At 40.4% G+C, this 26173-nt stretch overlaps 1 protein-coding gene across 3 annotated transcripts in view; it reads right to left on the reverse strand.

Annotated features, from left to right (window-relative positions):
* NAV2 (neuron navigator 2) overlaps positions 1–25801 on the reverse strand; it is a 245424-nt gene extending 219623 nt beyond the window's left edge. For all 3 annotated transcript variants that reach the window (XM_068945366.1, XM_068945365.1, XM_068945364.1), the window contains exon 1: positions 25441–25801. In XM_068945366.1, coding sequence (XP_068801467.1) covers positions 25441–25698 — 258 coding nt within the window. In that variant the 5' untranslated portion in view covers positions 25699–25801. The remainder of the gene's footprint in view (positions 1–25440) is intronic.
* Positions 25802–26173: the final 372 nt, after the last annotated feature.

Below are 26173 nucleotides of genomic sequence, written 5' to 3' on the forward strand. Positions count from 1 at the left end.
TAAACAATAACAAAGATGAAATTGTAAGCAGTGAACCCACTAAGCAGAATACAAATCACTGAATGAAATCTGTTCCTCAGAAGACTAAAATCTAATTTCTCTTCAACAGTGTTTTATATTTCCAACAGGGGCTGGCTTCACGTGATTGATGAATTAATCTTTTAATAGGCTAGCCTGGCGTTTTGATGTGAAAAATAAATAAAAAGCTTTAGCTCCAAAGCTGAAGGCAACACATAATCCTTTGAAAGTAGTCTCAACATTAGCTTTGTGCTCCAATTTTTTTTTCCTATGACATTATATCCCAGAATTTTTGAGGAATCTCAATAAAATTATCTAAATGAAAAAAATAACACCAATGAAATATGACTGCCTTACATGAATACTCCTCCTGAAGTCAGTGGCCTGGGTCTGACTTTATTAAGATAGAGTTTACATGGATTTTAGTGTTGCCACTCATCGTTTACTCAATGCTGCTGATCAAAATAAAGCTTCATAAAGCACTCAGCCCCGTTCTTCTTCTCTCTTATGCTTCTTGTCAAGAAACTCATTATAAGTGGTTGTACAGAATCAAGCCACAAATGAGGCATCAGATAGATCCATTATTTGTCTGGGTTACTTGCTTTTATTTTTAAATTCCCTAATCCCTCCATAATGCCCAAGTCAGCGTTTATATTTTGTATCTACCTATTTAGGATTGTCATCTGCAGAAATAAAACAAAGCAAATATTTTACACAGTCCTGTGGGATATGGCCTGAATTGTACATTCGTCATTCTGTAAATATATGACTGCAGCAGTTTATGCTGAAAGCTATCTTTATTACCAGAAGGGCTGGACACATATTTTCATGCTAGGTTCGATTCAGAGGGGACTATGATCATGTTTAGAAAAGGAACATCACAAAGCACTGTATATTTGTGACCTGGACGCTGCAAATCGCAGTGGCTAGATTTTCATAAATGATCATGTAGCAGGCAGCAATAAAATGTAGCTGACCAGTGCTGTATATCAGTACCTAAAATACTAAAAAAATAATAAGCCAATCATAAGTTTGTTTTTTAGAAAGTGAGATTTAAAATACATATACTTGGACATTCATTTGTGCTTTTGTTTCTGAGATAATAGCTATATTCTAACCAGGTGTTTGAGCTCTCATCTGCTAGCAACCTTTTCATTATTACTGTGAAACCTTACTTGATGACATGTACCAGATGCATGATATTTAAGAGGAATAAAGTCTGAGAAGTAGCAACTCTGGAATTGCTTTCTTCCAATGTTTCCCTTCACCTACGGCAGATTTATGCATGTATATTACATATCTATTTATATGCAGTATATGCTATGTATAATATATAGCGCAAAGAACAAAATTGCTCTTTGTGTTTTTTAACCAAATAAAATAACAAAATACTATGAATTCTATAGGAAACAGAACTAATGAGGCTCTGTTGTATGAAAACAGCAATAACCTGAAGCTGTACATGAATCCTCTAGCATACACTGAACACCACAGTTCACGAGTCCACTCATATGCGGACATTTCACATGCATAGAGGAGGAAGGAGGCCAGGACAAAAGCAGCAGCTTTGTAAAAACTCTCCATATACAAGAACGCAGATCTAGTCAGCAAGGGATATACACAGGACTCAGGGCTGTGTAAAAACAGAAAGGGTATGCAAAGCCTTGTCTGCCCAGAGAAGGGATTTCTTCCTTTCTCAAACCTCCCCAAGCACTTCATTAGTATGTAAAACAAGGCAGAATTTGAACCCAAAATTACGGGTTCTGATGGAAGTAAGAAAACTCTTCTCTACTCTAGCAGCTTGAACAAAATCCACCTAAATCTCCAAATTTTGTTAAGGTTTGGGGTTTTTTTGTCTCTTTTTTTAAACAGGAATTTCATACATCAGGAATCTCTGTCTCCCAAAACATTGTGTTCTACCACTGTGTCGGACTGCTTTTCTTGTTTGTAGTCAGGTTTCCTCAGTTTGCCAAGTAGTTTTGTTCATAGGGAAACAACGTTCACTCTCCAGGCGTTGACTATCAAGATATCTACATTCAAAATCACTGTGCAGTCTAAAAAGACTAATAAATGCAAGATATATGCCCGTTCAAACACCAAGACCACGGACAAGGGAAGCACTGGGTTCAGTTTCCAGTGTCAGAACAAGAAACTAAAATGCATCTAATTCACCACCAGACTGTATTTCCACCATCTTTAACACTGGCTCTGTGCACTATGGCACACATTTAATCAGGAACCAGTTGAGTTACACAATCACATTGCTGCTGAAACAGTCAGAGCTCACTATAGAGAGTTTACAGCAGGACACTGCTGTTTTTACAGTGACTCCGCTGGCCACAGGAGGACACACTGCCCTTGGAGTAGCATGAACAGATTATACCTAGCCTGGCATGAAGCACGGCAGGACAAAACCAACCAAGTAAAAAACTTGAATAAATTTGAACCAAAAGCATGAATTTATGTTAGGTCACGCTGGGTCACCATGGCATTTTTGGCCTGATACCAGAAATCCAAATGCTGGCATCAGTGACTCACAGCCACATAGGTCAGTTTGAGCCATGTTTCAAAGTCCAGTCCCTGTTCCATGTTTTCACTTCCCTGTATGTTTTCCTTTTTACATTAAGTTGCTCTCTAAGCCACGTTTTATGCTCCATGCCGGTAAATGTTAGCGATTGAGCAATAATATATTATCATTTAACTCTTTCAAAGAATTCATATACAAAACCTTTTGAAGGCTAGGAGTTACAAATGGGAAAAGCAGAGGAAGCAGTTTCAAAAAAGAAGAAAGGATGACGGTGTAAAACATATGTTTTGTTTCAGAAAACTACATGCTTTCTATAAGAAAAAATTGATAATTTGTGTCAAATATGGAAGTAGCTATCACATCGCTTTGTGTGTGACACAACAGCCTGCAAACTGAGAAGGCCGCACACTACATGCAGCCACTGAAGAGAAGGCAGCTAAGCTGCAAGCCTTTCAGAAAAGAAATGAAGAGGGGGTGGCACAAAGAGTTTACAGCGTACGAACAGAAGTCTTTATTCCTTTTTTTTTTCCGTCTGCACTTCTTACCATGAAAGCAAGAGGAATGTCTTCTATGCTTGGGACAAAGGCTAACAGAGGTTGGCGAGAAAACACCAACCTCTGATCGAAAGTTTTGGTGAAAAGACGCCAGGCAGCCCGATCGTAACGACTCAGTGAGTTAAAGTTGCTCACCTGAGCAAACACAACTCCCATTTATGCTTTAACATCTCTCAGAAGTGAGATCAACCACATTAGCATTTACCTTTCACTGAGGGGTAAGATAACATGCTTTACCTGCTCAAGCTAGGAGCAGGCGGCAGCAGGTTGCTTGGCTCACCTGACGCACTCATTAAGTTGCCGTAACTCAAACATGCGTCTTGAGGTATTCAACACTGCTTGATACTCTCACACCACTGCTGCATTTTGCTAGAGCAAAGAGTATAGATTGTGTTAATATGCCTCTAATTTGGATTGCCAACTTTTGGAATTCGCTGTAGGGAACTACGTTGATCTAACATAACCCTATGCTAGAATAAAGCATACCTGCATAACTTGTTATAACTGCCCCAAAGACTTTCCAGGACACTCTTACACGAAAGAGAAAGGATATATCAAAACTGGAAAGAGTAAAACCTTGGATTAATTATTTCATAGCTAAATGAGAAATCCTTTGTGCATGCCTATTTAGAAAAGCATTCCAACAATACATACAGAAAATTGAACTGCAAGTCACATATCAGTATCCTGCCCTCACTTCTAGTCTCTGAAAAAAGATTAGTCTCCAACATTTAGCCTAGCTACACAGAGTTCAAATTAGAGATCAATTAAGAATAGGAAGGCCCACTGTTGTTACTATCATAGTGCTTTGCTAAAGTAAATAGCAAAAATAAAAACAAATAAACCGGAGACCAAAACATTATTAGTTTCCCCTGAAGATAAATATGATTGATGTTATTTGGTTTACTTTCCAAGTACTTAGCCCAAAAGAAAGAGCTTACCACAGACACTCATTGTGAGATATGAACCACCAACAGAGAACTGTTCTGACAGGATACAGCACAGTTCACCCAAACCCACAGCTATGCGGGAGACATTCTTGCAAACTGCATCACATCACTAAATAGGTTTTGTGAACCTTGAGTTTCGAATCATTCAAAAAAAAAAAAAGAATAAAAAAATCAAAGAACTGGAAGGAGGGGAGGAAGGAAGAGAGCTAGAAAAAGAATAACATCTGCCACAGGACACCTTCCAAAATTGTAATCTACTCTCATGGTTTGAAAATGTGTTAATACTTTTCTCCTAGATAATAGGACAGGACAATAATAGCACAGGACAATACGAAGGTAGGGCCCTCTTCGGTTAAGCTGAAACATACAGATAAGATTACATAGCCCAGGGAATCAAAGCCATCACATTAACCCCACCTTACATTTGAAACATTTAGGTCAGATATTGTTCCCTTAAGAAGATTACATCAAGTGCTTGAAATCTTCAGGGCAAGTCCAACAAAACATGCTTATGTAAGTTCATTCCAGTCTACCTGTCTACCTAAGACTGCTACCTGCGACAGACAAGAGCGCTCAACTAAAGACTTCACCCTGGGCTTTCAGCATCCCCAGCCCTAAGAATGAGCACTGGGACACTCTAATTGCACTAACAGCTCCCATGTGCCAATGCTCACCGTAACTGGTAAGCTCCACATTATTACTGCATGCTACAATCCCAGCCCACTGCAAGCAGCATGTGTTGTACCACTGTTATCCAAACCATTTTTAAGGCACTGTAGAGATTAGGCAGACATGAACTAGAAGAAAAGAGATGCAAGAAATAAGGTTTGGCTTCCATTTCAGAGAATATGAATAATTTAAATAGTAAAAACTCACATGGACAAAAAGACTGTTCTGCTTCCTGCTGGTTTAATTGTTTCTAGGTGAAACTGCCACTACTACCTGTAAGTCTAGAAATTAAATAAGAGTTAGCAACAACATAGAACAGCAAGTTGCAAAATAACTATATTGTCTACTCAGAATGGTCGCCTGCAGCAGAAGATACACCAGGAACTCTATGAAGAACAGAGTGAAACTAGCATTTGACGTTTGTGAGGAAAATGAATTTGTATATGAAATGATCCATTCAGATGTATCTCAGATCCTGTAAAAACAGCGCTCTCTGCCTTATTAGTTGCATTAGTAAAAACAAAAAGGAAAAGGGCATTGCTAGTAGGAGAAGAAAAGTCACAATTACCACAAGTGGCCCATGCAACTGTCAAAGAGTCCATATATTAAGTCTTATCCCTTATAACTGGTCTGCTGCCAATGCAGATTTGCTCAGTCACTATAAAATAGTATTCTGCTGATACATAAAAAGGGTCTCATAGATTATATGGTTGTATTCTTGATTCTGATACTGCAGTAGGTCCTGGAACCTCTTAGACACGAAGAATCCTGGGATACTTCTTGGAAGATCAGAGATAACACAGTAGCAATATAGCTACCTAAAATACATTTTTTCTACTAAAATGATTCTCTTGCATTCTAAAAGATCCAACAGTCCATTGAATTTCTGTTCAAAAATCCTGAGGAAATGCCTGTGACTTCAGTGGATCTGTATTTTCTCTGAAACACAGATTTTGTAGGATAGTGCATGGCAGCTACAACAGAGAGAAGGAAACATTTAGGTCAGACCACTACCATAGGTCAGACCAGATTTCCATACACAACAAAGGTGACCTCAGCTCTTAAGGGCTGCCTGAAAGATTTGTAGAAAATAACCTATGTAAGTACTTAACTGGAAACTATTATGAAGCTCTGAGCTGTTCTTGCAGATGCATTTGCAGAGGCAGAGAAGCTACAGACTAAGCTACAGAACGTGGCTCCGTCACAGAACAGAGGCTGGGCGGGGGGGTCATTTTTTTCTTCGTAACTACTATTTATCTGTCTTCCCCTACTAAAAGGATGGCAATAAAATTCTATATAATGAAAGGACAATTAAGTCACTTATGTTAAGAGCAAAAAGTCATAATTTGATAATGATCCACTAATTCCACTAAGATAAGATACTAATCACTTACGGAAATCAAATTTGCACTGGAAATGTAGTGACTGGACTATTCTGAAGCAATTCAGAGATATTCATTAACTCTGCTTCCATATGCCCGCAGATTACAGCGTGTTTCAACCTGAAATGCTATCAGGCACGGATGACGTAATGTTACCTCCTGCTAGATTTCTGTGAGGCACTACACTAGAAAGTGCACATTCTGCATTCACAGACCAGATGCTTACTTTACGGTTTTCTAGACGGACAGCAAGTACTTGTATCTAACAAATTAATGGCAATTCAAAGGAAATCAGATATTTGTCGAAGCTAACCACCACTATTAAAACCACTACAATTAAGCCTGATGATCAATTAAGAGAAGTCAAAAGAACTAGCCATTGGCCTAACTACATCAGAACTACTATATCAGCTACTACATTGGCCTCAGCTACATCAAAATCAAGGCAAAGCTCTCAACAGCCTCTATGAAAGTGAAGTTAGGCCAGCTCCGTGTGTTTTGAAAAGCCCATTCTAGGTGTAAAACAGGCAGGCACAGCCTGCACTGCAACATCTGAATTAGGAGTTGCTGATGAGTGATATATATCAGTCCTCAGCTGACTCTGCGGTCCAAACATCACACGCTTGAGTCCCATGGTGATGATGTTCTCTTTTCATTGCAAAGAAAATATGGGTAGCTAGGAAAGAGCTTTGGGGCTGCCTGCACACTACTGTCTCACAACAGGGCTCCAAAGGGTTGCTCTCGACCCTTGTTTTCAGGGAGACTCCTGTATCCCCTACAAGAATATACCATCTCCACTAAAACTTACATCTCCGGCTATGAAACTAGAATAAATGCTTTCTAAAACGAAGCACTTAATCTGCAGTTTTCCTGAGTGACAGTAAGAAAAGTGAGGTTGTAATCCAGAAAACTGCAGTTTTGATCAAACTAGGACAGCCAGAGAAGACTAGAGTTGACAGGGGTTGAGCTTGGCAATTCAGAAGAAAGACTATCTGGTCATATCTTGTTCCCTCATTAAAATAAAGGCACATTTCATGAGCAGAGAAACTGCTGTAATTTATACCAAGACAGCAAGACTACTCACACGCACACTCCACTTCTAATCCGGACTGTAAATTTTAACTAGGCCTGGCCAGCTTTCTGGTATGTATCACACATCACGTTGCTTTGGAAGATCTCTTCCTCTCAAAGGAAAAAAAAAAAATTTCCCTCCTTACTCTCTCAGGAAGCAGCTACAGCCATAAAGATAGCGGGCACAGCAGGAGATGGCGGCAACGCGCTGCCTCCGCGGGCGCCGCAGCCGCCAGGTGGCGGCAGGAGCCCGGTAACCGCGGGCGCCGCCGCCGCCGCCTCCCCGCCCGCGCTGCAGCTCTGCTGGGCGCTCAGCGTCGGACATCGAGCTGCAATAAAAGGTGTCCGCACAAATATCCCTACTTAGCGCGAGCTTCCGAAGATTTGCTCAGACCGAGGCAGAACACCACTTCCAATCGGGCAAACACTATCCTGCCCAGACACCTCATGTAGCCTTACTAGCTTCACTTACTCCTGACCCAAAATAGGCTGACGAGGGAGTTGGCAGAGCGGGAACGATGCGGCCCTGAATCTCCCTTACACCTTTAGGCCACTAAATACCCCTCTGCTATCGCAGGACACTGCTACCTGAGTTTTACCACCCTTCATGGAACTGTCCTACACGCTCCTAGAAAGCAACCACCACGTTCTAGTCATTCACTACCCAAACACTTCACATGCACACAAAACCTCCCTGCGCCTGGGAAAGCAGAAAAGGACCATGCCTCGGGATACTCTGAGACCAGTGGAAGCGTGCCTGGCCCGTATCTGGACAGAAGGCTAGATCAAAAGCGGTGTGTACATTTCACAGTTTTCCATGAGTTTTCTATATTACTGAGGTCGGATCTGATGGCCTTATTTTCCCAGTTATTCTGGTTCTTGCAGCCTAAGCCCACGCGCTCTGTGGACCTTCCCTAGAGCTGAGCTGCACTGGGAAAGAGAGGGAGGCACACAGCTCACGTGGGCAGCTCCCGAGGCTGATCAGAAACAGCCGTGAGCCCAGAGCAGCTTCACCACGCAGAGCTGAGCTAGCTACCTGCCGGGGAACGGGCCCAAGCTGGCTGCAAAACCGTAAGACGTGTTCACTAACAGGGGGAGAGGCTGAAGCATTAAGGCTTTATCAACAGTCTTATTTCAAGAATAGGGAAGGAAACACAACTGAAGACAATAGAAGGTGGTGGAAGAAAAGGAGAAAAGGGAATTATATTTTCTTGGTTCCCATTCATCACCTTAGACTTCTAAAATTGAGCTCATTCATCCTTACGATGTGAAGGATTAATCTATGCAGGTGTAAAACCACTGGAAATATTATCTCCTGGTAGGCAGAACCTATTGTGGTCTTCAGGCACGAGAGCAGCTGCTCTAGCGCATGTTATACACCATGACCACTTGTCCTACGTTGCTTTAGTCTTTAAAAACAGTTCTACTATTGTCTGCAATTTTGTTCATAAAGCTACATTATGGCTTTAACTACACGATATGTTCTAGCTCCTTCAGAATTTAAAATCAGAAATCAGGATAAAAACTTACCCACCGACTCCAGTTGTGATACGCCCGTTATTTCACACTTTCACCCACACTCATAGGAAATTCAGTTCAAATATGACAACTTGAAAATTGGTTTTGATCACAATACATACATGGGTTTTTTTTTCCTCCTGTTGATCTCTACACCCCATAAGTGCTGAAAATGACATGTATAGTGGCAGAAGGCAAGTCAAATACCTCCTGAAGCTACTCTAAAGCACTACATGTCTGAGTGACAAGAGTCCAGCTCTGCAGAACAAAATCTGACACTAAGAAACCAAAAACACAATTGTAATCTGAACCACTTTTGGGGGCATTCAAGCTTAAACATAACACTGCAGCTATTCACAGAACCCACTAATACCTCCATGCCATTTCTAAGCCACAGGGCTAACGTATTTCTTTCAGTCTCTTGAATGGAAATGATGCAATGCAGAATAACTGACTGGACCTTCATGTATAAAAGAGAACATAAGTAGGGTTTCACTCTGTGCTCAATCTGCGAAAATCTGCAAAGCTAAACACAAAGTCATCCTGCTGCACATAGCAATACAGTAGCACTAGTTTTCTAGAAACGAGGCTATTTTTAAACTGCTGTAGCAATGTGAACTGCATAAATTAGCATAATTTCAGCCTTCACAGATACTTCCCAGTTTACAGTGTTACATGCTACAAATTAACTCTCTGCAGATTCCTTGCTTCTCCTAATGCGGTCAAGTCAAGCAACTCATGTGACAATATTTAAAATCCCCTTTTTCAGTCCCCCAAAATTTCAAAGGCCTGTCTTTTTATACTACTCTTTCTTTCCTTTTCAGACCAGTACTATCAAAGGCTTGGATTTCATTACAAATTTCACAAGGTCTTTATGTTTAACTGGTGGTTATGTGGCTTGATAATTGCAGGACATCCTACTATTTTCTCTGCTGGTGATTTTCTCCTTGTGGGCAGATGGCATCGAAGTGGAGCGCAGATGGCAACCCACAGCCCACAAACTCCTCATTATAATTTGAAATAGTGCATGCAGGTCTTTGATTCTTATCTTCTCTGTAAATGATTTTCAGCATTAAAGAATAAAAGGTTGTCTTTGGAAGACAAAGCCAAAAATAATGGGATCCTATTCCGTTTACAGTTGAGAACCTTCTCCTAACAGAGAAGTAACGATGTGCCTTGTACCTCCACACATTTTATTAAAATCCATAAATCAGTAGTGAAAAGGATTTTAAAACAAGCATCTCTTGCTTTGATTCAAGTATTACCTTAAGGGAAAAAAAATCAATGATAAGGAAAAAATAGATCACACTGAAGCATGAAGACTTAACAGTCACATATTTAGCTGTTTAAGGTAATTTCATGGCATTATCATGGATTTATCTCCACAGAACACCTGTGAGCTAAGGAAGTCAACGATAACAAAGTGCAGCGTTGAGATGACTTCTCCGAAGCCACGCTGATGGTGTGGAATTCGTTGCGGATCTGCAAGGCCCGTGCACTGTATCACCGCGTCCTCTCTGCCCTCGAAGGACTGAAATGCTTCTTGGCAAAAATGCACCCCCCAGAACGGAGGTGTCATAAAAACTATTCTTATCAAACCCTTTCATAGCATGTCCCAGTCTGGTGAAATTGGCTTTCCTAACCTTTCGACCAATTAAGGAAGTCCTAAAAACAGTGAGTTAAAATATCTCGTTTGGAGAACAGAAAGGAATAAAATACTGCGCTTTACAGGTCAAGCCTGAATCCCTAAGAAGCTTGTATTAACAGGGGGCATTACCAGAACTAAACTTATCCCTTAGTTATAAAAAACAAAGAAAACAAACCACACTTAAGAGTTTTTAAGTTACATGGTTGGTTAGGATTTACTAACTAGTCCCCTCTCACACAGCAAAAATGACAAAGGACCCATAAAGTTAGCTAATTTTCTTCCATTCCAGAAGCCTAGAGTAGGACCTCATAATCATATAAATAAAATGAGTTGTCGAAAACTTCAGCCTGACGCATGAGAACCCGTTACTCAAGTACACTATTCTACCTCATCTGTAACAGTACCTTCGATAATATTTCATAAGATGGCTTCTGCCTATATAAGGGCTGAATAAATGTGGCTCAAATAAGCTTTCTGTCTTTAAGAGTAATCATTAGCAAGCCTTTTCTCAAATGTCCAAAATTATTTGCCTACATCAAAAACTTTCACGTATTCAAGTAAGTTATGGTATAAATACGCTATCACATAAATACTTTGACTGTACAGTACAGGGCTATAATCTTCCACAGCATGCAGGCATGCTAATGATCTTATACATGGGCAACATAAGATGAAATAATAAAACAGTTCATCATGAAGGGCATTTATCTTGTCTACATTCATGGAAGAAGATTATAGGAAGTCATCATCTTAGTGGTTTCACTTTCAGGACAAAAAAAGACAATAATCAGTTTTCATTAGGGGAGACTTGTCCTTTCTGTTATACAGACATGACTTTCATATCTGTACACTAAATACAGCACTGATGTCAACTGAATAATTATGCAGTTATCTTCTAACACAAAGGTTTAAAAAGGGTAATACAAATGCTTAAACTTCGGATACAAAATTGAAGGACTTATACATGTAAAAAGGACCAAAGGGATGATGTTTCTTCTCTAGCTTCATGACTATTGAGACTAATAAGGGTCTTCAGAACTGAATATTGAAAACACTGTCCCTTGAGAAACCTCGGCTGAATTCACGGCTCAACAGAATAAAACATTCCCAGAGGAAGAAAAAGCTCCTTTGTAACTGCCTTAAGAAAGCTTTGACTTAGTGAGGTCCATCTTCATTGGGCAGTATCTCACAGTTCATTCAAAAGCATATCCAGAGCTCTTTGGCATGAGAGGCCCATTGCTTACGGAAAGGTAAAAGAATTTTGAAAGACAGTGAAAAGTGCTCCCAGCGTTTCTGACCGCAGTAAGAACAGCACTATCACACATCTGCTCGCCTGGGAGAAGCAGAATCTGCCTGCGACAAGGTCAATTTTGAGAAGGGTTGGTATTAAAAGATTACGCTCCCTCCATCCTCTCACTGAGTCTGCGCTAATTATTTCAGGATAGTGCAGGAATTCTTTGATCCTCCAACTCTTCATTCTGTCACAAGATGACACTGGCTGGCTGCATGGCACCCACAGCAATGACACCTCCTAATTCCATAATCATGGAATTATCCATTTGCAACCTTGAAATTTAACCCTAAGAAATTGAGTATGCAGTAATCCACGTAATCCAGGCCTCTACACCTGTCCCTCTTTCAACTAATCTCACCATCCTTCATCATGTCACATCTTAAGAGTCCTATCTGTTAAGGTCAGTGCAAGTGGAAGGATGCTCACGAAGCTGAAGAGGTGTCTGTTCCTGTGGCAGAACTAATTATTTCGTGAGCTCTGCGAGATACAGAAATATCAACAAAAAGCAAAACCTCTTCCCCACAGATCTCTGCAAATGCTCTGGGAAGCAATGGAACAAGAGACAGCAAAATAAATAAATAAACGTAGTATAGCCCTGGATAATGCGATCTGCTGGTATTAAGTTTTCTCCTGAAGGAGTTAAGTATATACCAGCTGCTCTACATTAAACCGAGCTGGCATTTTAAATCATGCAAATTAGCCTAGCTACATCCACTTCAGTCCAGCATTTAACAGTGTTGCTACAAATGATGCACAGTAGTGGCCAAACCAAGCCCTGCCATTTCAGCAGCTCTCAGAAGAGAGAGCAGGAGGGAGGGTAAATGCACTTTGTGATTCTGCAGCTACTTATAAGATGATTTAAGAGAGACCCCTTTTCACCACAGGTATTGTTCATATGTCCAAAATGTGCATGGAAAGCCCAAGGCTTTTTATTTGTTGAAAATGCATTTGCATAAGATGATAATAACCACTGCAAAATTGTCTACAAATCAAATGATTTGCCAGCGGACCACTGAACTTTTAAAGCTTGTTTCGCTTAACGCTGCCTAAGAACCAGCGAGTGGACCTGACACGCCAGCAGCTCCCCAGGGCTGACGCAGCAGCCCAGGAGCCAGGCACCGCGCTGGCGGCTCGCACCAACGGACGCTTCTCGGACTACGAAGATAACTGATAACAACTTGTGCTCGTTCAATGCAAACCCCTTCCTTGTTGAACCCCAAGCAGCTCAGGGGGCAGCAAAGTGGACTAAATCTTGTCTAGTTCATGTTGTTCTGGCAAAGATAGTAAGCTTCAGTACAAACCTGAAACCCCATAGGGGAGCAAAGGATTTGCTATTGAGCATTTCCAGAATTTGGTAGGCTGCCTTTTTGGTTTCAGTGGGTTTTTGGTTTTTTTTTTTTTTTTTAAAGTATGCCTATGGCTGAGAATGAGTCTTTTGTTAACGTAAGATAGAGCCGTCTGGCTGGCCGACCCAACAAACCGAACCGCTGGCGGGGCTGGCCCACGGGTGTTAGAGCACCCAGGACAGGGCACGGCGCGGCGCAGCTTACCTCGCCTCCCGCGGGGCTGCTCCTCCAAGCCTCACCGCCACAATGCGTTTAGGCTGAAACGCCGAGGAACGCCTTCTCCGGCACCAGAGAGGTACCCCTGGCAGAGGCGGCTGAGGGCCCGCCACGAGGTCCGTGGCCCCTTCGCTGTTCCCACCCGGGCCCCGGCGAGCTCCCGGCACCCGCGGCTTGGGGAGCCGGCGGCGAGGCCAGGCTGCAGCAGGTTTCCTGGCCCTCGGCACCTGCTCGCCTGGCCTGGGGCCTCCCGCAGGGCCCAGCGCTGCCCCGTCCGTCCTCCGCCACAGCCCCTGACCCCGGCCTGGCCCACGCGGACCCCAAAGGCGAAGAGGGCCCGGTGAGGCGCCGCAGGCCCAGGCCCGTCCCCGTGGCCACGGCGCTCCCCCGTGCTGGGCGCCGCGGCGGAAAGCACCCGCAGCGAAAGGAGGAAAGCCCAGGTTAGCCTCACTTGCAGAACAGGTCTCTATCGTAAAATTTTAAGTACGCATTTTCAGTCATTAACGGATCGTCTGTCAAATATTTCTCCTCTTCATGACAAACAGGTTTACTTTCACTGGTTTGGAATCAAAGTATTCAATCCTATAAAATAAATCACCCCAAGTGGTCAAAAGCGTACCAGGTGTAAGGCCAAAAGGCTGCCTTTCTTCTACAGGCAACGGAAAGTAAAACCCTCATTGCTGCAGAGGGGGAAGTTTGTATCCTCCGACTGCCTGGAAATGGGATCCTAGGCAACGGCTCCTCTTCCCTCTTGAAAAGCAGAAAGTGTTTTTGTTTTGTAAATTGCAGCAACTTCTTCAGAGGTGCCCTGGCGCCCGCCCGTCGCCTAGCAATGGGGCGCTGCCTCCCGCCCTCCGGAGGGCGAGCACCTTCGTGCCAGCTTTCCCTCCCGGCGGGCCCTGCCTTGGCGGCCTCATCCTGCAGCTCAGGCCGCAGACCCGATCCCGGGGCGCTCCACTGGGCACCACAGAGGAGTAAGATGTGGCGATGCTGAAAATACTCTTTCCCAACGTAATCCATCCCAATAAAGCCACAGACAAGCCTGGAGTACGTATGCCCACTCTGGAAAGCAGGCTGGCTCATAAGTAGGGAACAAATAAAGACAAACCCACTTCTGAGCTATTGCTTCAAAGGGCCAACGCGTATTTGATCTTCTAATACACATGGCATTTTAGAATTAGTCTTGAAGACCTATATGTCAGCAAGATTCTTTAAAATGACAAATAATTTACGGCTGAATCAAATTTGTCTTACCAGACTGATCCAGTAATTATTAGCTCCATCAGCTATAATCAAAGTTGTGTACTGATCTTTGCAAATGTACGCCGCCTTCATCTGTTTCAAGCCTTTTAACCTCAGACACACCATACAAATACTGTTCTCAAATGATTTCTAAGAAAATACAAATTTATCCTATCTAAAGCTAGATTTCTGACTCCAAAAGACATGACGTGAAACTTTCTATCTGCTTTAACTTTAATAAGATGCCTGATAGTTTCATCTACCAGAGGAAGTAAAATTGCTAGACCACCTGACAATTAAAATTGTACAATTGTACAAGTAGATGGGAAATGACTTACTGATAATTAATGTCATAACTTCAGAAACAGCCCAAATAAATGAGACATAGAAAGATATCTGTTACAGTCTTTTAAAAATTCTCTTACAAATACAGTATTTAGCTTATGAGTACTAACATTACCCCTAATTTAAGTCCTGTGCTAAAAAAAAATCTAAATATTTATTTCAAAATATAAAAGTGTAATTAAGTTTCAGTATCCACGTTCACCCTAAAATGTTGTCATAGACCAATAACATAAAACCCCATCAGGGGTTTTTTGTCCTACCAAGGGTAAGTACATAGAAGTAACAGATAGCAGAAAAGCACAATATAAAAATAATCTCTGGTCATTGCTTTCTCTCAGTAGAAAACTAGGTGATCGTAGTGGGGAAGACTCCTATCATCATAAGAAACCAAAAAATATTACTACAGCAAACTTTACATCAGGGCTCCGATTGAGAACATTGCTCAGTTGTCCAAAAGGTGGAGCCATCAAATGGTTTTACATGGAGTCTGAGAGGCAAGGAAAGACAATAATTGTCACACGTTGCAGCAATGAGCTTGCTACAGTCAAATCCCTTCAGTCCAAGGAATGGCCTCTAAAGAGCTCCAAGACAGACAACATATGCAACTGAGTGCTGGATACAGAATGAATCAAAATTCCAGCCTGTCATATACCTCTTCCTCTTCTCCTCAAAACAAAGTATAGGTGTCTTCAGCCAGCCATCCTATAAGATTTTCTTCAAATACAAATCTGAAAAATGTAGTCATCTACTAGCAAAAAGGCTCCTACAGCATTATTAGGGAGAGGAAGATGAACATGGAAATGATCAAGAAAGTTATGCCCTTCCCTTTGTAAAAAAAACCCACAACAACAACAACAACATCAGCGAGATCCCAGCAACAAGAACTACTTCTGCAACCATATAAGTCAGCCTGCCAAGACTGTTAGATAAGATGGATAGATATAGATACAGATATATATTCCATGAGAAAGTCTGAATGTGTACAACTAGACAAATTTCTTGTTAGGAAGGTGCAACAAACAGCTCTGGATTTCTCAGGATCTACTTCATGGCCTAGTCCCCATGTGCCTCTGGGACCATCACAACTAAGAACCCGTCCTTCCCCCACCCAGGGCACAGATGGAGCAGCAAGTCAAATACTACCATTTGGTAGTCTTAGCAATAGGCAGACTTCCACTTTCAAAGAAAGCACTAAGGAACCCATTAACTTATTGACCCAAAATTCACATTTCACAGACCTGACCATGCTTTCTGCTAACCACTGCTCCAAAACAATACCTGAAAGTCCCCAGTCACTTGAGTCTTAATCTGTACAGTCTGCAAGCTTTCCTTCTTGTTTATATAAAGAAATAAAACCTCAATATCTACTGCTGGGAAGTAGTTTATGGATTCTCTTTACAGTTGATAGCTCTTCCAGGATGGCCTTGCTACTGTTTGCTACTTACAGACAACCCAGAAGCTTAACCGTGAACTCCCCACTACAGACTTTCTGTATTATACAATGATGGCTGTTACATAAAGGCAAGACAGAGGAAGTGGGCCAACACTAGCGACGGCACAGGTAAAATAAGGAGATTTATGGATTCTTCTGAACTAGGCAAGAAAGAATATGAAAACTGCTTCAGCAACGGATGTAGAGGAAAAAACATCATGAGGTGAGAAAAGGAGGAGTTAAGGAAATACCCAAGGCAAGGGATGGACAGAGGATAAAATTTAAAAAGGAGTCATGGGAGTAAACAAGATGTTGTCAGAAAATGATGATAATACAGTCCAAAACTGAACAACCGTAGGTGCAAAAGTACTTGTAAAAGCATATTTTGAAATCCAGATGTGAGATATTTTTCCCTTTCGTTTATTGTTTTCCCACACATTGCTTCCAATTCTAAAATAACCCAAAAGTAAAATGAAAAATAATCCAAGGATAACACACCTAAAAATACTTTCAAATGGAGGGGAAAAAAAAAAAAAAGGTGGGATCAGAGTAAAACTTAGGATCTCAGCCTGATTTAAAATAGTGACCTGTTTTCTCAATTATTTATTTTAATAAATGGTTTATTTATTATAAGTTTTAGCAATTATTTCCATGCCCATGCTTTGAAAAACTGAAGAAACTCAGAATGTTTCCACAAACCATTTCAGAAAGAACAATTTACAGATAAAATTAGAGGCATACAAGTAAGTGCCAAGTGTTTGACTGAATTCCAGTTCTTGGTGAATGGAAAACCAGCAGCTTCCTGTTACAAAATGTACCAACAGTTCACATCTAATAATACACATAAAATCTGACGATTTATATATTTCAAATATAAATGTTTCTAAAAATAATATTCGACCAGTGTATTTTTAGCCAGGTACCCTTCTCAGGGGAATGAATCTGAGTTTGGTTGAGATTCCGCAGTCTGCCATGAGGAAAAAATAAACGAAGTCAGTGGCTTAAATTTTAAGAGCATCTCTTGATTTACACCAGAATAAAAGTATAACATTTAGCTTCAAAGCTTAAATAACCAGAAAGCAAATGAAAAATATGAAAGAATAGAAAATATATTTTTCCATTAAAGACCCAGCTGTCACTTTATTCAAAACTGTATCTTCTTAAACAGCACTTATACTATTCATTTCATATTGCAAGTTTAGGAAGTTCAGCCAGAATTAATTAATATAATTCCCTCCTCATTTTTTTTCAGGTCAGTAGGAGAAGGAGATCTGTACATTAAAAGCGTTAAAATTCTCTACAAACTAAATTGAGACATAAATCCAGAGGCGAGATAATCTGGAAACTGAAATTATAGAGTAGACAATGTTTCTCAAAGGACTCTTCAACAGAAAGTAAAAATAGACAAAATCAGCTACGATTTTGCAAAACCAAAAACAGAATCTACCCTTCACATCTTAATAAAACAAGGGCTTTCTTTTCTGATTCTCTCTGGATAGAAAAAAAAAAACCATGTATTTTGAATACTTCGCCTCTTGGTCAGAATTTTTTAAGAGCACAGCTGGTGTTGGTCTCGTGGCTTTCTTTCTTTTGGTCCTTCTCAGGTACCAATCAGAAATGGTTCACATTTTATTTCCCAGATACCTTCTTGACGATTTGATTTTGGTTTTACTTATCTTGTTCTAGAGAGATACAGCAGAAATGAAGTTCAGCTTCACTGTCAGGAATTTTAAAAAGCAGTATCAATTGTTCTGTTCTACTAGGATCCTTAATATCTCTCTGCATCCCCAGTTGATGCCGTTAGGATAGACTTTATACTGCATACAGCCTTATTTTTGTTGAGAACATGCTGTAGAAGACTAGAGAACGTTCCTTTCTGATGAGCTCCATCAAATACATCAGCTTGGTTTTGGGCTGTCAAGAACGCTTGCACAGCTAAACAGCTATCTATGCTAGGTCTACGATACACAATGCTTTTGTCTTTCAGTTTCCTCAACTTTACACTTGCTTATCAAATTTAAAGGATTTTTAGCCATAGGTGAGTATTAACAAATTAGATCAGCTAACAGTGGGATAGATAGAAAGAGTTAATGCATTTATATTGAAACAAATTTCAGTTCAAGCAAGCCTCCAGCAGAAATTCAGCATCTGAAAGAATTAAAATACAAAACATACCAAGAAAGAGAAATTTGGTGGAACTACACAGTGAATAAACAATGTACAAAAAGTAAGAGGCAAAACTCTAAAAGCTGTCAGGGAAATTTAACGCTGCAGCCAGAAAGGCAAAGACAGGGCAAAGAGCAAGAAGAAAAAGGAACCCATTGTTGGTTAGAAGACAGCAGGGCCCAAGTGTCCTGCTCTGGCGCTGCCATACACAAAGTGTCAGAGCAGGATGTAATAAAAATTACGGACTAAAACAGGGACAAAAAAAAAGTGACAGTACTTATGGAAGAAGCACAATTTTATAGAAGAAACTGAAAGTTTCAAGGACATAGAAAAACATGTGGACACCACATGCATAGGCATTTTGAACTGATTAACAAGTAGCAGCAAAGGAGAAAGATAATCTATAGTCAGGGGACTAGCTAGTAATTTTCTGTAGTATCACAGACTTCATGACCTTGGGTAAGTCTCTCTGCGCTTTAGCCATCCATTGATAAAATAAGAACAGCATCCTCATCTCTAAGGGGCGCCCTTAGGATAAGTATATTAAAAATTTGGAAGCCCCTTCATTACTGCTCATTAGCAGAGATCAGAGAAGTAGCATAAAAATAGAAAGGGGAGGGGGAAAAGGTCATATTAAATGAGTATTTCAAAAACTCTCCAGGGACAATAAAAACTGCACTGAATTAAACAGCAGAACTAGCTCAACAATAAATACTTTTGGAAAACCCATCTTGGGCAATTCCATAGTGAAGATATTGAACTGAGGAAGAAGCATTACATGATGAACAAACACCGATTTACTGAAAAACTGCCACAGTTAAGCTGAAATCAAAGCAAAAACCATTTTCACTCATTATCTGATGAAAATTAAAAATCTAAATGGAACTCTGAATCCAAGTGACCCTTTGCACACTCAAAACTAAAAATCAGTGAAAAAAGAACCTCTCAAGTTTACAACGCAATCTTACATCCCCCATTCCAGTGCCTCCAGAACAGAGCAGCTCTTTACACCACGACAGATCTCTAAAAACACCGTTTTAGTAATCACAGTAAAAACAAATTATGAATTGTTTTCTTGGGTTATACCTGGTAACATTTCATTTGGAATAAGCCCATTAAAATTTAGTATTTAATAGTATGTATATCTATAAAAATACCATCAAAACCATTATAATCATAACTGGGGGAAAGATTCAGATTAGGTTACTTAATAGCCCCAGATTGTTCACTGTCTGTCAAAAAATCCTTCAGAAAGCAAGATACGGCAATTTTTTTTTTAGGACTATATGTAAGTACATAACTACAATCACAAAAGCAAACTTACTGAAGCCAACACTCATTTAAAAATCAATTTTGTGGTTATATATTTTGCTAGCCTGAATCTATAGTTTTCCTTAGATTTTTCTAACCCTCCTCCTTTGTAGACATCCTAAAAAGTGACTTGACTTAGTTTCTTCGCACAATGCAAAAACTGTTTTTTATGCTTGTTGTCAGTATTACTGCCTAGGTCTCACCATTTCTTTTATAACTGGCACAGCAGTGGCGATGAGACCCACTTCTATCACTGAGGGAGCTTACATAACGGCACCGAGATTACAAGACTACTCTATGTACATATGACTTTAAATTGGATCGAGAATAAGAACTGCTTGATTTCTATCCCTTCTGCAAGATGGCTCTATAGTGAAGCATAAGACCATAAATAAGAATGGCTATTGCATGTGAGAAATGAAGGTGTAATTTCTCAGCAATATGATTTTTAATCTCTCTCCCTATGAAGTTTCACATTAGCAAGAAAGTGATTTGGAGGTATAAACGGCTTTTGATAAAATTAATTAAAATATAGAAAAGTAATTACTAATATCTGAACTATAAGAACTCATCTGGATTGCTAGTGGCATGGGAATGGGGATAGCGAGGCAGAGAAGGCTAACTAATAGCCAATAAATTACAAGTCACATGCAGCTCATGAAGTGGTTGATGTTTGCCTACATTTGAAGTATGGAAAAACACTGGAACAACTTCTGAAGTAATTCACTTGTGAGCAGCTAGAGTACTTGAAGGTAGCACATAAATGACTGAAAAATTCCTTGAATTTTTTTCAGTTGTCTGTTTTCAACCTGAACATACCTATCAAGTAGATTTGCACAGATCTGCAATGGAGCTTCTCTACCATTATGTATTGTCATTAACTTGGACAACAGAACGGCCAATAGCAAAAATTTAAGGACGTTACTAACCTGGAGGGGTATTACAAGCACTGGGGAGATATATCTGGAATCAAAGTGATCTACACAAATTGGAAAAGTAGTTTGAAAAGAACTAAATCACTAAGGAAAGAATATTCTAATGTACAAACACAAAACGGAGGTTATCTGGGCAATGCAGTTTTATTACAATTTGTGAATCACAAACAGAATATATGAGTCAACAGGGTGGACCTGTTACCAAAAAGCTAAAACTTCTTTTTTAAAAGATCCATCAACTGAAAACTCCTGTATAGGACAGAAGAGACGACTGCTGTACTCAGCTCTAATGAGTTAGAAGATTGTCCAGTTTTGAACAGAACTCTTAACAAAAGATCTTGACAAACTGAGGAGAGTTAAGTAGATAGCATGAAGAGTTATAAGAGTTATATTTCTAAATATATACAGAAAAAAAGAGAGGAAAGGTTGAAAGTGGGTTCGTCTAGGATAGAGAAAGAGAAAAGCGAGGGAGAACATGATAACCACTCAGTGATCATTTGCCTTCTGAGTCTGACACGGGAGGGACAAGTAGTAAATCAGTTTGATTTGCAGCAAGGGAGGTTTAAGTTTGCTATTTGCAAACACACAAAACCCCCAAAATACTAAGGGCAGCTAAACATTCAAACAAGTTGGTTAAGGTAGTAATTGAATCCCTATTTACACTTTCTTTAATACTAGGTTAAACAGATGCTTATCATTAGTGACTCAGAGTAACTTAGGAGGAGGACAGGTTCAATAACCTCCTAAGGTCCCTGTTCTTCCCTGTGGGGCTACTACAGCTACTTAGATACAAGCAGTAATTATTTTTTAGGTTCTCCAGAGAAGGAAAATGAAGCAGCTACAGAATATAATGTAACATCAAAGAACACGTTAACTGAATCCATGATGTCCTTTAGCGGCTTCCACAATAACGTGGCAACAGACTGTATTCCTGAAACAGTACCTTCTCTCTTGCATCCTGCCCACACTTTCACCCTGCCCAAAGACTTCTGCTCAGCCATGAGTTAGTTCTGTCTTAAATAATTAATGCAAAGTTAATAGTCAAATACAAATGACTTTTTAAAATAACTAATAAATACCATTTTGTACATGAGAGATCACTATCTTGCTATCTATTCGATGGAAGTTTCTCTGGTAACAAAGTTAAATATTTCCAAAACAATGCTCTGTAAACATGGGCATAATTTACTGGCGGTGTTTTCAAATTGGATGAATTAAGTACCAGTGCAACAGTAGGATACTGTTGTGCAAAACACAGGGAATTTAGTATAGAAAAATGAATGAAACGGGTAAATCGATGACAATAAAATAGGAATAACACTGCTATGATTCATCAGCCTAAGATTTCAGACTAGCACTCGCAATGGGCTTAATGCTAAAATCCTCAGACCTTTCTTTGGAAAGTGGCTCTGAAAGGCACTGAAGAATGCCTTTTATAAATTGTAGAGCATTTAAAATAACATATCGCCCTTATATGGCATTAAGGCACAACACTTCCAGTTGTCATAAACTCCAATTTACTCCTGTAAAATCATATCCAAAGAAAACAAATTGAGAAGCTGTCACTGATACCACATTTCCCAAGTGTGATGCCTTGATTTTCAGTATTTTTTCAAGTTACTACTCAAATTAATATCAGTTGCAGCGGCCAGGATCTCCGAAAAATCAGGCTCAAAATACGTACAATCTGAGAGACATGGCTTCTTCTCTAGAATGAATCAGTAAACTAAGTGCAGAGAAAAAGGAATATAAAAATTCAGAATGAGAGTATATATACCATGATGGGGGAGGAAAATTCATAGGCACACAAAGGTAAATGAATACTTCCTATCTTTTGCATGTCCCACGTTATCTCTTTCCTTGCACACAAGTGTCCTAAACATTAGGTCAAATTACTTGTTCCCTGTCCTTATTCTGTACATGCAAATTAATTTTCAATTATACAGTGCAAAGAGAAACAACTTCAGCAGGATTGAGAGCAAGTCCCCCAAATAGTCCCAGAATAGCCTGTGTCCAGGTGATTTAAGAAAGTTTCTGGAGATATGAGAGAAGTTTGAATTCTCTTATGTTGAAATAGAAACTGAATTCAGATTTCCCACCCTCTGGGCGCTCTAACTACCAACCAGTTCTATAAAAGTAATGCTGCTCTTCTGGTTGTATTGAAAGTAGTCTGGTATCACCTCATTTTTTTGATAAAAATAGCTTAGGCCTCTAACTCTGGAAGAGAATTTGGGGCTGCAAACTCCAGGTTCATCCCTGGCAATGAATACAGCACGAGATACATTGATTTTGCTCATTTTTATTTGTTCTCTTAGGCTTTTGCTCTGAGTATCAGAACTTCGTTCTGCCTCTCGCTCCACCCATGCAGAAGGATATATGTCCTTCCTGTGGGCTGCAAATTCCACTTGGGGATCCAGATCTCCAGAAGAGAGGTGCCAAAACATTCAGTGTTAGTCTGATTTATGGATCTAAACTCTCTTGCAAGGGCACAGAGGATGCTAGGTGCCTGCATAGTAAAATGGTGGCAGTAATATTGATACTTCAGATAAAACATCCAGAGAAGCACATGATCACCATACGATGCGCATATGGTTCTTGAGATATTTAGTCCTAGGGATTCAACCTCAGGAGATTTATTATCAGCAAGCACCTCTATACCTGAACGTAGGCTGAAGGTTTCCTAGGGGAAAAACGTTCCTGTTGCTGACATACCATCTGGCAGGTGTCCATCCATCCCACTCCTCCTCCTCCTTAATGGAGGAAGAGAGAAAAAGGAAAGAACAGTGTCCCTGAGGCAACTGATCTGGAAAAAACCTCCCTTGAGATATAGACGAATGTCCCAAATTAGTACCTTGAATGGCAACACCATGCATGCTCACGTGGGCAGAGGGATCAAAGCTGCATCAATAAGAACCACGTGAAAGGACTGTTTATCCAAGACAATGGAGAGTAAAACAAATCTCACTGGTTCACACCTTAAAAGGTGCTGGTCATCTGCTAAGACTACTGCTTGAATAAGGTTACTGAGAATGACAAACTTAGGATTTCTCCCACTGCTTTTAGTAAGAAGTTGTTCAAAATCCAAAATTACCTAAAATTCCTTTAGTCAAAATTGCTTCTTGTTTAACTATAATAAATTAGCATGAAGACTCTTTTAACATCAGTATATACAAAATGTGCTTTGTTCCACATGTGTGTAAGTGTTAAAAAAAACCACTATTCCCCTTTCTGTTGTAAGCTGCTACCACTCTAGCAGGATCTCTCTGATTAAAATCTATTATAAGATGAGAGAGTATTTATGAATAACAATCACTTATGCAGGAATGTAAATTTCTATGCAGAAACCAAGGCGTGTCTGAGAGAAAGAGCACTATACAATGGGATTTTGCTGACATTTCATAATGATGAGGACAGACTCCAGCACAAGCGAAAAATAGTACTCGTTTCTCTCTTAAGAACATGTGATGCGATGCACAGGTCGGTCAGCCTGCTGCCATCACCCCGACACCAATGCTTGCCTGTCTCCTTTTTCTGCTTTCAATCCCTCAGGAACTGCTACAGTCATATCAGTCTGGCCTGAGACGTCACCCTGTCTACCAGCAAAGAAAGTGCAGCATATCCTAAAATTCAGGGCACAGGGCCAGATACACCCAATCAGCAGTCACGCTTTTCTTAAGAGAATGGGTTGTGAGGCCACAGATTTAAACATTTACATGGCAGGGATGACCCATTATTCTTTGAGGAAGGAAAAGAAAAAAAGATTAAGATCAGACATCACTTCCCTATCCCAGTATAGCAGTACCACCTTCTACCAGGCTCAGATGTCTGCAGAAGCAGCTTGTAATGTACATGGCTGTTTCCAAAATACATCACGCTACTATACAGCAACCTTTATATAACGTTAATCAATTCTGCTTGCTGCAGCAGACCATCTGCTTTGCTCACATCGTAGTATGCTAACACATACTATCTGCTTACACTGCTGTTGAGCACACTGGGGCATCAGCAGTACAAGGCAATCTGAGCCATGCTGAAAAGGTTACTATGCTGATAAAAATAAAACAAGCTGAAGAATGTACATTTCTTCTCTCAGTGCAGGAAGCAGCATATGTAAAAAACAAAACAAAACAAAAAACAAAACTATTACACATCGAAGTAAAATCTAAAAAATGCATATTCATAATGTGCTGCATCTGTGATGCCATGCACTTATAGCACAAAAACCAGATAATTCCACGTGCATATTAATTTCTACATAATCTAATCTAGCTGTACTGAGAATGATACTGTAATCTGATCTAACATAGAGCATACTGCCTCCCTCTCGCTCCCCACACAACCTCAAATATAAAATGCTCATACTCCAATACAGCACACTACCAAATACAAAATGAATTCACTACAACCAGTGATCTTTCCACACCACAGATAGAGAAACCAGCCATTACCATCAGCACCTACAGAAAGAGCACAAAGAGCACACCCCATAAACAGTCTCTCTCCCTTCTCCCTCAAATAAACCTCGCAAGTTCAAGCACAGCCAGTATACAAGGCAGCACAGAGAAAGAGCACACACAGCACCATCCTTCACAACCCTACTGTCAGCTCCACCACAGTAACAAAATTAAAATATCACCCCCTGGTAACACATGCCACTATGTGCAACATGAAGCATCCCACCACCCTAGACAGATGTTATTACATGCATACACACCTTGCTCTTACCTCTACTCGCACCACTGCTACCTACCTCAGAAAACACATACAATACATAAATTCCCCCATACACCTCCCCAAAATTTTGGTGTTTTCTAACCTGTGTGTCAAATCCATTTTCTACCGAGCTACTCTTCCTTGGTAGGAGTCCATCTCCTGCATTTTCTTGTCCATTAGGAGATTTGAGAGGAATCTGGCTGGAATACGAGGGCTTGGTCACCTCCACCTTGTTCCCAAACTTCAGGTAGCAGGGTTGTGGGATGGTCCTTGTCGTTGGGACATGCAGGATTGGAGCAGCACTGTGTACGGGTTTAGGTAGTCCCGATTTCATTTTGGAGGCTACCAGGATGGCTGGCATTTTCTCTTTCTGCTTTCCTAACACGTTTCTGTCAGCAGCAGCAATAGTAGAAACAGCAGGCAGGGAGAGAGAAAAGGACACGTCTGGGAAGCTGCTGTACTGAAACAGCCTGGTTTATGGCAGGGATCTTCAATATCAGCTTAGAATAAAAAAAAAAAAAAGAAAAGAAAAGGAAAAAAAAAGACAGTTGTAGCCTAAGATATCTCCCAGCTTTGTGTCAGCCTTCCACCTGTTTCCTCTAATTTTATTTTCAGTTCTTCACCACTGTCCTCCTTCCTTTACTCTCCTATTCCTGCTGCTATTTAACTTGCTCCTTCCTTTCACTGGCTGACTCCTGTAATTTTCTTCCCTGGAAATGGGAGACTTTTACTCCATTATCTTGTCACTGCATCTCCAAAGTGAGGCAGCCTTTTGGAATAAAAAAAAAGAACCTGCTGCTGCATATGCCTCCTGTTCTGTATGCACTAGAGAGCGA

This window comes from Struthio camelus, chromosome 5, assembly GCF_040807025.1.
Source record: "Struthio camelus isolate bStrCam1 chromosome 5, bStrCam1.hap1, whole genome shotgun sequence".
Classification (NCBI taxonomy): Eukaryota; Metazoa; Chordata; class Aves; order Struthioniformes; family Struthionidae; genus Struthio; species Struthio camelus.